Raw genomic sequence first — 13,887 nt, forward strand, 5'->3', positions numbered from 1 at the left:
TTTTTTATGTTTACACCTCGTTAAAGTTCAATGACGCGCTAGAAAAGGGTTTCTCAAATGAAGAAGTTCTCGTTTAACAAAAGGCTCTGAACCTAAAATGAAACTCTGAGACTTTCCATGACTTGGGGATCTTCTGCAAAATATTCGCATTTTTTTCTGGGTTTCTCTGATTCTCGATTCTCTACGCAAATTCTCTCTATCTCTCTCGGTAGAGAGTTGCTTGTTGGTATTCTTCGTTCTTTTTTTGTTTTATTTTTTTGTTTTCAGTCTTTTCAACAAATTGATTGCTTGGATTTTTGTAAATTTGTTTGCTGGATTGTTCTTGTTGTTGTGGCTGCTGCTGCTGTTGTTGTTGTTCTTGTTGTTGATGTTATAGGTTTCAGTTTAAACTTAGCAAAAGAAAAAACGCATTTTGCCTAACGTTTGATGGAGCATGCTCGTGATGTGTGTGGTTACACTTAGTTTGTAAGTTTTTCTTTTTGTTGTTTTGTATATTACGCCTACTATGTTATAACTCGCTAAAGCCCTGAGCATTTGGTCTCCATTTACTTGTTAAGTTCGACAGAAGAAATCTTTGCCCCGCTCGAAAAATCGATAAATCGAAAAATGGAAAAATCCCCGGTCAAAGCGTTCTCAAAGGTGGGGGTGGTTTAGGGGGGAAACGAACAAACGAAGGAGGGATCTTCTTTGTGGAAAAGTAAATGAAAGTTTAGGCACATTTAATACATACATAAATTCACACATTCACTATATATATATATATTTATATACTTAGGCATATGCACTATCCAACTTAACCGGATCCAGATCGTAGCTGAGCTCTCTCTCCCATTCAAACTGCCTTCTCCGAGATCGATTCGAGTCGTGAACTTAAGTGGAGGCCGAACCTGTATTCGATTCTATTCGTATGCGTATTACTTGCTGTATGTATAGCCTTAGTTACTGCCGCTAATTTTTATAAGTGTTCGATATTGTGCAATGCATTTCGGTAAATTAGTTCGATTTCAATTATCAATTCATATTTGCCATTCGCCCAACAGTTTGGTTTCGGTTTCGTTATCAGTTATTTGGTGTGTGTTTAGTTAGTAGTATGTTAGTTATACTCTAAATTAAATGCATATACAATTTGTAGTACTTGTTGGTAGCCTTGTCTGCCAATCAATCGTGTTTAGTTTAGTATTTAACTATGTATTATGTATTATGTAGTTGCTGCTCGGCCGCTATTCATTTTAATTTAGGTTCTGTATACATACTTTCTCTATATACGTGTGTGAATACTTTGCGTTAACAATTTACCTTACCCCTCATTCCTCCATCCAATTTGTTAGCTTTTACTTGCTTTTAAATGTACGATATGACACAGTGATATATATTCCATAGTGTATGCTGCTTAAGGTTGCTAAAGTACAAGTACAAATACATATCATCGAACAGGATCGGGGCCCAGAAACAAGCGCAGCACTCCCTTTAAGCGGCAAAAGCCAGGCATATATAGCTTCAGCGTTTTCCCCAAAAAGTTCTATCTGTCCTCCACCACCACCACCAACTGACCAGCTTCAGATCGTATTATTCCCAGTCTGCCACCATTATCCACATCTTAGGGCTAAGCTAACTACGACTATGAAGCCACAACAACTCGCAAATCAATCAAAGTGCTGTCTGTCCGACTCTATAGTACTCGCTCCTACTAGTTAGTATCTGGTATTTGTAGAATATGTCTCGAATTTGTAACCTTCGGGTCGGGGTCGTTCAACGATTAAAGCTTTTTGGGGTGAACAAAGAGGGAATCAAGGGGAATCGAGGGTTATCTAGGGATAATCTCTCTTTTGGGGTATTGTTTCTCCGATTATGGGTTAAGACTAGTGTTTAAAACGAAGGCGACAGCTGTAGTAACATTGACGTTTCTTTGGTATGTGTTAAACGACATTAAAATCCTAAAATCAATAACCAGGTTCTTGGGGCAGCTACAACTGAACACTTTTCCTGCATCTCGCCTCATTTGTTTTATTTAAAACTCTACTCGCTATATGCAATAATTAACAATTCACTATATAAAAATCAATTTGCCTCAACTAGATGTATGTATGGTTTATAACTCTTTGGTTTTCTTTTGGTTTTTGAGAATCATGTTTAACACTCTCCGTTCCTTCGTTCGTATAAAATAAATCTGACAACAATTAACCGAATAATTTGCTATTTAAAAACACTCCCTCGATTGATTACTCTGTATTTAATTATTAAAATCAAATAATGCACAATCTTGGCTATATCATTTTGAGTTAATTGATGAGAAATTTGAATATGAACTTGAACTGTAATTTCTTGTCAAGGAGGAAGTGGTTGTATTTTCTCTACCTTTTCCCTATTTCCTTTTTATTCTGTGGATTTATTATTGCTTACTATGCTCCCTGGCTGGCCTAATTAAATAATAGATTAACGCTATGCTATATAATATATATAACTGCGATGCTATGACTAGAACTAGCTTGAACTGACCGACCAGACTGAATACTCTAGCTAAAGCACAAACGTTGTAGTAGTACATTGATTTCCTTTTGGGTATTTACAGTTTCATAGCATTTTTTAATGGGGGGTATATTTTTAATGCGGATGTTTCTGACTTTGTTATAAATATGTTTGGTATGTAGGTTGTTATACGATTTCTTGTTTGGGGATTAAGCACAGTACTTGGCCAATACGTTATAAAAAGCTTTGGGAATCATAATTGCAGTAAAATCCGTCTTAATCGCAAAGCGTGTTTAATTTTTTGTTATTTTTTTTATGGTATATATATTTTTTAGCTTTACTTTTTTGTATTTTATTTCATTTTTTTGTCTGTTTTTTGTTTGTTTTTTTTTTCTTCATTGTTTTCTATAATTATGTTTAAATGGTTATAAATATTATACTGTACTGTATTGTATATTAGTGTGTATATCAGACTTTGTTTCATACAAAAACTAAGCACATCGATTCGTCAATAAATTCATGTATTTGTATGTATCCGTGTGTGGTGTGTGTGTGTGTGGGCCTAGGCCCCTGTATATAAGTCTGTGTATAAGAGGCATAGAGAAACTGTTGTTTAGGCAAGTATATATTGCTCAAAAAGTCGTCCAATAGTTCGATTTCGATTTAGATTTAGATTCAGATAGGTAGGTTGCCATATATATATATAGTATATAGATAGAGAGAGTTGGTCACATTGAAACACACATAGCACACGGTAGCTCGGGGCTGTGGTTAGAGATTACGGCTAGAAGGACGTGGAGTGTGTGTAAGTGGGGGGTATGTATGTACAGCTTTCTAGGGAAATATGCAAAAATATGTCATCAGCGTATTAGAGGCATATATGTTATATATAGTAAGTTTAGTATGTATATTTATAGAAATTGTCTGTGGTGTGGCTTTGCTTTGTCTCTGTTTCTGTTCTGTAAAAATTAAATGCTCGTTCAACCTTTTTGTTAAATGTTAAATTACTTGTTATCATTTATTTCATACATACTTAGTTCATTCAAAAATACTGTTTCGTAAATGTTATTGAATTCGGATTTATGTTAGCTGAATGCGTTGTTAATTTTTTATTTTAGGAAGTTTTCAAGCTGCCAAGGCGCTAAGCTTCCATTAAACACACATATTACTTGGTATTTCGCTTGGTTTATTTATGGTTGTGGATTCGTTAACGGTTTTATATTCGTTTATTTGCTTCTTTTTCGTATCTTTTTTGTATCTTTTTTGTATCTTGTAAATTTGTAAACTGTAAATACTTCAAAAGAACACGGCGTTCAGCATAGTATGGCATTCATTTATGTACTTTTTCTTTCGTTTTTTGGGACTACGCTTATGCACTTCTTAAAATCAAGTTCCTAGTTAACGCTATTTACACAATTAAGCTTAAGGATCAACAAAAATCTGGAAAATTGTTTACTAAATAAAACTCAATTTTAGAAAGACTAAATCCTACTCTGAAATTATCATTTAAATAAAAAACTCTCTCTTTTAAATCTCGCGCATAAGCGTAGCTTTTAGTTTATTTTCCCTTTTTTCCTAACCACATCGACTGGTGCTTCCTTACTTGAGATCATCGTACTCATCGCTACCGTTCTTCGAGTCACCCGAGGACTGGAATGCCGCCATCACAGTCGTCCTGTGATGATTCCCCTTGTCGGCTCCTAGCTTATCCTGGTTACTACTACCGCTGCCACCTCCGCCATTCTTCTCCGACGGCTTCTCATCGAAGGCATCGAGGAAGGGATTCGTGGCCGCATACTGGGCCCTATAAGTTCCCAAAGTATGGTAGTTGTTGCCCCCATTGGCAAAGGGACGCGAGCTGCTCGAGGAGCTAGTGCTGCTCGTGTAAAAGTCATAGCTGTTCGTGGAGCCCGTCATGGAGCTTACCCCACTGCTGCTGGCAGTGCCCGCCCCGGAGCTGGAGTGGTAGGAGGAGCTGCTCGCCGAGGAGCTGCCAAACAGAGCTGCCCCCGTCGAGGTCGAGCCATTCTTGGGCAGGGTTCCATACAGATGCATGGTATTGTGGTTACCATTGCCATTGGTGGTGGTGAAGGGACTGGGATTGCTACCCGAATGATTGTGGCTGCTGCCATTGCCATTGCCTAGGCCGCTGCTGCCAAAGAGCGTGCTGCCATAGCTCCTGTGCTCGGAGCCTGCTACCGATCCCGAACCCGATCCCGTTCCCGAACCCCCACCCATTCCCGACTTACTGCTACTGCTGCCCGAGTGCCTGGTGTCGTTGTTGTAGGTTGTGCTGCTACTGCTGGCCCCTATGTAGGTCTTGGTCTCCGTTTCCGAGGACGAGGACGAGGCCAAACTGTCAAACAGTCGCCGGCCCGTGGACACCAGCGAGGAGGAGGCGGTGCTGCTGGCCACCTTGCTGGTGGTGACTCGCGATGGCGATGCCAGCTTCTGGCTGTTTGTACTCGCACTCGAATCCGCCGAGCTTGTGGTGTACTTGCTTATGGCTCCAGTTGTGGCTCCTGGCTTGGCACTGGGCGCCACCAGCTGGTAGGTGCCCTTGGGCAACCCGTCGCCTCCGCCTGGCGGCGATGGTGAGTCCGGCGACTTGATCGGCGTGAATTGCACTCGCGGCTCTCGCTTCAGATACTTGGACATCAGCTGGCTGGTGGTCATGGCCTGCGACTGGGCCAACAGAGCGTTCGTCGAGGCCGACGACTTGTAGGAGACCAGATCATCCGAGTCATCGGAAGAGGTGGTCGGAGCCGACGTGGCCGTGGACCCAGCACTCAGCACCGTGGCCTGCGACGAACTGGAGCTGGAGGTGGCGCTCGACTTGTTTTTCATGGCCTTGTAGTCATCGCCGGTGGAGAGGCTGCTTCCGGCATTGGATTTGCTGGGCGTGTAACTGCTGCTGCCATTTCCATTTCCGTAGCTGCTGCTCTTCTTGGCCGCATCCAAGCCGGAGGAGTACTTGGAGCTGTAGCTGGATTCCTCGTTCACCAGGCTCTTGGACAGCGATTTGTGCGGTTCGTAAAAGTCCACATTGGATTTGCGTGCCGTTGCTCCGCCGCCATTGCTGCCTCCCGAGGCTGTTGCCTCTGCTTGGGTAGTGGGCGTGGTGATCTCAATGGGCGCATCCTTCTGCAGCGGCGGCTTCTTTTGCACAATGGAATAGGGGCTGGAGGGCTGGTCGATGATCTTGACTTGCTTCACGGAAACGGGCGAGGCACCGCGCTTGATGGTATCCGTGCCTAGAGAGAGGATTACAAGGGCATTAGCCAGGTAATCTCTGGTAGCTCTTATTACCCAGACTTACTTTTACCCGATCCGGAGCCGGAGCCCGAGCCGGAGCCCGTCGAGGCCGAACTACTGCCGGGGGAGGGTGTGCCTGGAAGTGGCAGTGGCGATTGGTCGGGAATTGCTGAGCCCACTGAGGCCCCCAATTGATAGGGCTGCAAGAGATTACAGAAGCGGAAAGAGAAAGAGAGAGAAGGGAGCAGGGCAAACCCGCCGAGTTGGTTAATCTGCGATTGGTCTTTGGATAGCTAAAGGCATGGAATATGGGGACATGGATACTTGGGGGCGGCGCAATACGTGCTGAGTCTTGGGTAACAGTGCAGGGAGAATTTTTATTAAAATTTCGACTAGGTTTTTTTTGGTGTGTTAGTGTGTTAATGGGTGTTCTTCGTGGGTGTGTGGGTGTGTAAGTGTGAGACGACACATTCAACGTACACATTAAGATTTCATAGCGAGAAAAGACAATTTCAGTACGTGCGCGGTGCAAATTCTCTTAAGGATGGCGGCCAATTCGTAAACCAATCGGGAAATGGGTTATATAGTTTGTGGTTTATATAGTTTTTGTCTAGGTTTTAAGGTATTAGGGGAAAAGCAGTGAGGTGCGGTGATCTGAGGTGAGGTGTTCTACATCCAAACGAGGTAATAACTTAAGGAATTCACTCTTAAAGTTAAAATGTCATTAATTGTAACTAAAATGTAGGTTAAACGGGATCAAAGAAAAGTGACCCCATTTTACAAGCTCTCCTTTAAGAACGAATTCCTCAGAGTGCATGAACTTTGTGCAGGTGATATAGATATAGATTAAAGGGATAGTGATGATATATAAATAAGGTGCTATATAAACTCTGGATATTTCATACTTTATCCCCGAACAAAAGGAAAACCCAAGTGATCTCAATGAGTTTCAACTGAAGGCAGTTAGGAAATGTAATGCTCTTTAAGTAGTGTTTCCCCAAACCATCATCTTTGTACTCTACTCTACATCAGCAGTGCTTCGAGTTTATATAATGGGGGGTTCAATCATGAAGGGAACTTCCAAAAAGGAAACTAAACCAGCAACTGGAACTGAACACTAGTCCTGGAAGCGGGTGTGGAATGCACAAAGGATGGTGATGATTGATGGAGTTAATTTACAATGGCAGTGGTTTAGCATTTACATGATGTGTGTTCTTTTTTTTCGGGTTCAGCATGTATGGATAATACATATTGGACATATTGGAGTTGGTATACAGAGAGATATAGAGAGGTGGGTTGGAATATTCGTTACGAGTATGTTATTTGTTACCAGTAGTGGGCCAATCATGCTTAACACGCCGTTCAACATTTATCACATCGCTCAAATAATCATCATTATTACCATCGGTATATTATATATCACACTGACTTGTCGGAGTATATATTAATATATATATAAAGATATATATGTAAGTCACAATTACAACGTCACAGCAAATTATAGGATTTACTTTATGCTATTTGTTATTGCTTGGCAATATGTTATTCTTGTAAGAAGCTCAAATCAAATTGACAACAGATAATGCTTGGTTAGTTTCAATAGTTAAGTAGGAAAATATCATCATATATATTTGTATCATCATCGGTTTTTCTTTTTTCTTTTGCAGAACGGTCAACAGGAAAAGTTAGAAGAGCAAGAAAATGTTTTTGAATGGTTGTGAAGTGTTTTATATGGATTTTTGGTTTCGCTTTGTATGTTGTTACGTTTAGTGGGGGTGAAAATAAAAAAATACCTCTTGAATTTATAAAGAAATAAATTGTAAAAATTTATAAAAAATTAGTTAAAGTATCAACTAAAGTTAAAGTTATAAAAATAAATATTTGATTTAATTTCTTGATTTTAAAAGACATTAAAATCTAGTTACTTTTAATTTAATTAATAAAAAATTCAAAAAAATTTTAAATATTATAAATACCATTATATCCACTTCTGTCAAGTATAAAAACTATTAAATATAATATTGAAAAAAACAAAAGAGATCTTCCACCCTAACCATAGCTTTGGATATTAGTAAGAGTGCCATGTGTTGTGTGTTTAATGTGAATGAGGTATGTTCTGTGGGTGTATGTGTGGTGGTGGCTGAGTATTTATGGTTATTTTGTTAATTGTTTCTTGTTTCAATTGTCATCATTTCTCATTGTTCGCATGGCTGTTCTGTTGTTCTGCACGAGTGTCTGTGTGTATGTGTGTGTGGTTACTGTTTGTTTACCTGTTGCACCGCTTGTTGCAAGGCTCGATGCGATTGAGCTAACTGACCCACTACTGATTGATACAGATGACTGTTGGCTGTGGCTGAGAGCTGAGGATGGCCTTGGGAGAGTATGTTGGTTACCGAAGTGGACGAGCGCAGTAGGTTGCCCGCCGCCATGAGCTGCGCCTGCTGCTGCAGTAGAAGTGCCTGTCTGTCCGCTGGCAACGCACTGACTTTGCTTCCACGCTGCCCTGTTGACTCGCCGCGCCGACCTGTCTACATAGGACTCTGTATTAATCAATATTAATGTGGACGCGAATCGAGGTCATGTCGGTGAGGCTGAGTGGGATGTTATTTTTTTTTTTTTTTGAAAGTGGACACTGGATATGGTGGAGTGGTTGAGTGATTTTGGTTTTATACGGTTGGGTGTCACGGTCGCCACTTGTTTTAGTTTTAATATGTTTTTCTTTTTAACTATTATTTTTTTAATATATACATATAAATTTAATATATTTAATAATGTTATTTATGGATGCTTTCAAGTTAATTCCAAATATAGAAATAAAGAAATCTTTGGAAATTTTTATATTGTTTAAAAATTTGTATATTATATTTTAAATTAAGAAATATCCAGAAGATATTAATTTATGGGTAAATATTTAATTTTAAAATGATTCAAATATTTAAAATATTTTATTTATAATATTCTAAAATCAATTTAAATATTTTTAATATTTTGTAAAAAAGTCAATGATATGATTCTATTAATTCAATTCAACTGATCAATAAATTCATGTAAAAAACATTGGCAACCTGGTGATTTTCGGACTGATAGACATATGTATGTTGCGAAGTGTATGTCTTGTTTTTGTGTGTGGTTTTGCATTAACAGCTAACAAGTGAGAACGGTTCGAGTGCCGCACTTGAGTTCAAGTTTAGGTTTTAGGTTTTAAGTTGAAAAGAGGTCGAGCTGGGTGGCGGAAGATCTTGGCTTGGAAAACAGCTGCTGATGCTGCATTGCATCCAAAGCAGAAACAAAAGGAAAGGAATCAAACTCTTGCAAGTGTGTGTGTGTTTGCTAAATTGTCTTATTATTTTTTTTTAGTGTCCAGTGTGGATTTTGTGGTTTTTGGGGTTGCTCTGAGGGGGTATTACTCGGTTTTTGAAGTATCGGACACTGGGAGTACGTTACCTGAAGCAACGCCGGCCATATTGCTCATGCTGCCGGCTGTGGCCAGACCGCCCACCATCATTGCCCCAGCAGCGCCGCCCATGTGCTGCGCCAGCTGCTGATGCTGCGCCTGCGGCTGCGGCCAGATCTGCAGCAGATACTTGAGCACCGCGATCGGTTGGGCGTGATCAATGTCAGCGCCCGGCTGCGCACTCGCCGAATGCAGCATCAGCGGTGGACCCATCACTGTGGCCAGCGCCTGGGCGGACATCTTGTTCCGCTCCGAGTTGGAGACAACCAGCGACAAGTGGTCGAGCAGGAACACCAAGGTGGCCTATTAAATGTAACAATTTTGATCAGATTTCTGGTTGGGATTCGTCGGATTCCAATTGAAACTTACCCTGTTCGCCCGCGGCAGGCAGTCGAGGATGCTAAGCATCAGTTTCGCATTGCCCTCCGGGTCATCTGGCAGGCAGACAGCTGGAGCATAAAACAAAGAAAGGCTTTTAGTTGGTTTTTCAAGCTTAGAGATCTAAAAGATCCCTGGACCCTCTGCTTACCCAAGGCATCCACCGTCATCTGGAAGAGACAGCGCGTGAACAGCGGCTCGGGCAGCTCCCTGAGGTAGTCCTTGAGCACGCCGGTGATGACGTTGATGTCAGGAACATGTTCCGGGCTCAATTCCACGGCACGGCTATTACGCTCAAAGGCCTCGCGCAGCAGCCGCTTCTTGGTGGCGGAGCCGCACAGTCGGTACAGCCCGATTATATCGAGCCCCCGCCGTTCCACCTCCTCCACGCAGCGCCTCAGGACGATGGGTACTGGCGCACATCCAGGCGCATTCTTCGACTCTCTGTTTACCACCGTCTCAAGATCGGCGCCAAAGAGCGTTGGATAGCCAGCCCTCAGGCTGGGCAGTCCCCGACGCTTGTAGAGAGCCAGTGGATCAGTGTGCCGCATCCGTATGTATATCGTGCCCCTGGGTTCCACCTTCAGGGCCAGCTGATGAAGCGGAGACTGGCGCAGGATGGCGGATAACGAGATGGCTCCACGATAGCACAGCTTGTGCCGGTGCTGGGGATCCCAGGAGTAGACCAACACATCCAGCTGCTTATTGCCCACCAGGTCCAGCTCAAAGGACTCATCCCAGTCGAACTGCAGATCCCCCGAACGCACCACTGTCCTGGCCTTGTGTACGCGATCGCACTCGATGACGCAATACAAGTCCCTGGTCTGTCCCGGCTGTGCTGCTCCTCCGCTGGCTCCTTCGGGCGCCGTTCTCAGGCTGCGACCTGCCAGCAGATGGATCCATAACATGCCGGAGACACCACCGATATCCACAATCGGCTTGTCCAGCTTGTACTTGGCAAACTCCGCCGGATTGATGTCGATCTGACGGTGCTGTCGGGGCAGTGTGGCACTTGGCGTCGGTGCCGGACTCTGGTGGCCACCGGTGCTCATGATGCTGCCGCTGGGACTGGCTGGGCCGGCAGAGAGCTCTAGTAGCTGCCGCATCCGCCGTATGCTAGGCGAGCGTATAGAACCCGCTCCGCCGATATGCTGCGAGGACATGGAGCGCACGGGCAAAGCGGAAATTGGGCGGGTCAAGCCCATATTGCGATCCAGAGTGCCGGTGCCGAGGATGTGGGTTCTGCTCGAGTAGATGCTCTCCGTCTAGGGGGGAAGATGAATACGGAGATTTATAAAAAGCAAATGAAGAAATCATTTCCGACCCTATAAATCATATATATTCTTGATCAGGATCAACAGGCGAGTCTTTCTAGACATGTCAGAGAGAAAACTAAATTTTTGAATTTTTTTCAAAATTTTGTAAGGGGTTACATCATTAAAATTTTCAAAATTTGATTAAAAATCGAATTTTTTAAAATAGTAAATTTAGTATGCAGATTTTTTAACCTTCCAAAAACTAACACAGAAAAGCTTTCCGAACTGAAATTAATGCATTTTTGGCTGAGTTATGATTGATTTTTGATATGCAAGGGTATCAAAATGTCTGCTTCCCTTAGTTAGTTTTCTTTTTTTGTTCAACTTACATTTCTCAAAGCATCGTGGATATTCTCAGCGCTGCAGGAGAATCTCTGCGCCCGGGGCTGGGCAAACATATCCCGGGTCATTCGCATCTGTTCCGCAATCGCCGAGCTGCTGGGCGCCCGTCTCAGCCAGGCACGATACTCATCAGCCGTGAATATCGACGGACTGGCGGTGATCCGCTGGCGCAGATCTCTGCCCCGCCGCACATCGAACTCGGGCGCCGAGGTATTGCCATCGTTCTCGTCCACCAAGCGATCGCCCATCCGCGACCGAATGCCACCCAATCTCACCCCGGGACGTTCCCTGGGCAGCGAGTTGAACTTATTGAGATCCGCTGTTCCGGCCAACATGGCAGCGGCCGCTGCAGCCGCACCGGGACCGGGTCCCGCTCCACGCGGCATGCTGCCAATGGCGGGACGATTGTAGTAATAGTAACTTGGCCGCGGTCCAATGGTCGCCTCCGTATCGCTGGAGTAGTCCAGGTTGGGCCTGGAGCGACGTGTCAGCGACTGTGCTCCGCCAGCTGGTGGACCGTACTTGGACACACCGCCGCGCTGCTGGTCGTAACGCCCGTAGCGTCCCAGGGTGCCGCCCACGCCCACGGGCATCGGTGCTCCGCCAGCCGATGTCCCCGGCTTCAGGCTCGAGCGGAGCAGCGAATGCCGCCCCAGGGAGTTGGAGTAGTCGGCATACTCCACGCGAGGTAAGTGCTGATCCGAGCCGGAACGCGGGAATCGAGCGTGCTGCTGGGCGAGACCCACGTTGCCGGTGCCCGTGGACATCCTTCTCGAAGGACCCACCACAGGCGGACCTCCCGGCTGTCCCGGATAGAAGGCATGTACCTTTTCGGCCAGACTCTCTAGGGTTCCAGCATTCTGGTAATAAGCATGCGATGGCGCAAAAGCATGCCCCTTCGTCGGCTGCTCCGTAATCACCGAAGAAGGCGGTGGCGGTGGCTTGTAGCCCCAGTTCGGGGGCTCACCCATGGCTCCTCCTCCTCCGCCGCCGCCGCCTCCACCGCGGGTATTGTAGTACATGTCCAGCTGCTCCGACTGCGGACTGTAGTTGTTGAGGCCCAGGCCCAGGCGAGATCGGGACTCGGTCATTTCGCGGCCATCTCCTGGAATAAATGGAGGAAAGAAAATACGGATTAGCATGGCGAACACGGCTTCCATTTCAAACTACCTGTACGTCTTTCACGTGATGAGCGCGGCCTAGGCATCCGGTCCGTCTCGTCCAGATCCTCGTCCCGCAGATCCCGCTTGATCACCACCACCGGCGGCGGCTTCTGCTCCGGACGCGACAGCGTCGGCGGTCCTGGGGAACCTGTGCCGCGATTGCCGCGCCGCTGACGTATCGCTAGCACCAGGCGGCGCGGAATTGACATGATGATGACGACATCGTCCAGCGACATGTGGGTAACATCGACCAAGTTAACCGCCAGGATTTCATCGCCCACCTGGAGGAAATTTAAGGATGGATTTAGAATGCTTCTAAAAGGTATCCCTTCTCTGAACTCACCCTTAAGCAGCCGCTGTTGTAGACCGCCGACTCCAGGGCAATCCTAGAGATGAACACACCATCAGTGCGATCTGCTCCGTTGCCCTCGCGGATATACAGGCCCAGCGTCTGTCCCGGCCGCTTGACAATCTCCACCAGCTGCACCGTGTGCCTTCCATCCGCCTTGTTCATCAGCTTGTGGGCAGCATCCACGGCCTGCTTGCTGCCCATGCAACGGGGTTCCAGGATGCGGACTATCATCTCGCCGCGTCGCTCCACCGCCTCCAAGGCCGCCGCCGTGTTCGGATCGTGGTCATTCTCCACGGCCTCTATCTGGCGAAAGATCTCGGAGCTGATGCCGCTGACCTTGCGGAAGTCACCCTGCAACATCACCGGATCCTTGACTCCCCCACCGCCAGAGTTCGACATGGAGCCGCCGCTCTGGCCACGATGGTTGCCATGATGCTGCTGCTGCTGGTTGCCATGATGCTGCTGGTTACCCTGATGGTGGTGGTGCTGCTGCTGGTTGCCCTGGTGGTGCATCTGCTGTTGCTGCTGGTTACCCAACGAGGACAGCTGGTTGGCGGGCAGCGGGCCGGGCGGAGCACGTCCCGGGCTAGCAGTAACATCAGGAACTGATCTTCCATTCTCCTGCAACAAAACCAAAAAAACAAGGATGTGAAAATATAGTTAGTTTCTCGTTAGTTTCGTATTCATTATCGTCGAAAGCGCCGGCGGAGGAGCTTAATGCAAATCTCGAGTGCAACGCGGCGCTGCATAAATTAAACTAATTGTTGCCCCAGCTGCTGCTGCTGCTGATGCTGCTGCTACTGCAGCAGCTTCTGATGCTGCTCCACTTAAGCCGCGCTAAAAGATTTAGCTTTGCATTAATTAAGCTAATTTTGCGCAGTTTTCTATACGCTTCAGGGATAGATTGCAGTTCAGCTAAAGTCTATTTAAGCTTATATTTAAGGTGTTTGTGTTTGTAATTACCATAAGCTCAATTCTATTATTGTTATTTAGTGCTTTTTCTTAACAATTTCTTTCATTAAAGCTAATGTTACAGAGGTTTTTACGAAGTTTAGCAGAGCTTTTTAACGGAGATATTTTTATATCAGCATAGCTTTCTACATGTTCATGCGTTTAAATGTATTAATTTCAAGAAAAAATAGAACACAAAAACCTTTATTT

At 45.1% G+C, this 13,887-nt stretch overlaps 1 protein-coding gene across 12 annotated transcripts in view; it reads right to left on the reverse strand.

The window, feature by feature from the left end:
• Nucleotides 1–470: 470 nt before the first annotated feature.
• RhoGAP100F (Rho GTPase activating protein at 100F) overlaps nt 471–13,887 on the reverse strand; it is a 44,330-nt gene continuing 30,913 nt past the window's right edge. For 3 of the 12 annotated variants that reach the window (XM_070287505.1, XM_017171246.3, XM_070287506.1), the window contains 9 exons: nt 12,718–13,347; nt 12,379–12,655; nt 11,199–12,316; nt 9,705–10,818; nt 9,545–9,624; nt 9,166–9,478; nt 7,992–8,245; nt 5,786–5,921; nt 471–5,720 (listed from right to left, as the gene is read on the reverse strand). In XM_070287505.1, the coding sequence (XP_070143606.1) occupies nt 4,066–5,720; nt 5,786–5,921; nt 7,992–8,245; nt 9,166–9,478; nt 9,545–9,624; nt 9,705–10,818; nt 11,199–12,316; nt 12,379–12,655; nt 12,718–13,347 (5,577 nt within the window). In that variant the 3' untranslated portion in view covers nt 471–4,065. Of the gene's footprint in view, nt 5,721–5,785; nt 5,922–7,991; nt 8,250–9,165; nt 9,479–9,544; nt 9,625–9,704; nt 10,819–11,198; nt 12,317–12,378; nt 12,656–12,717; nt 13,348–13,887 lie in introns of all 12 variants that reach the window. The other 9 variants (XM_041774571.2, XM_070287508.1, XM_070287509.1 and 6 more) reach the window with 7 other exon arrangements.

This window comes from Drosophila kikkawai, chromosome 3R, assembly GCF_030179895.1.
Source record: "Drosophila kikkawai strain 14028-0561.14 chromosome 3R, DkikHiC1v2, whole genome shotgun sequence".
In the NCBI taxonomy this organism is placed as follows: domain Eukaryota; kingdom Metazoa; phylum Arthropoda; class Insecta; order Diptera; family Drosophilidae; genus Drosophila; species Drosophila kikkawai.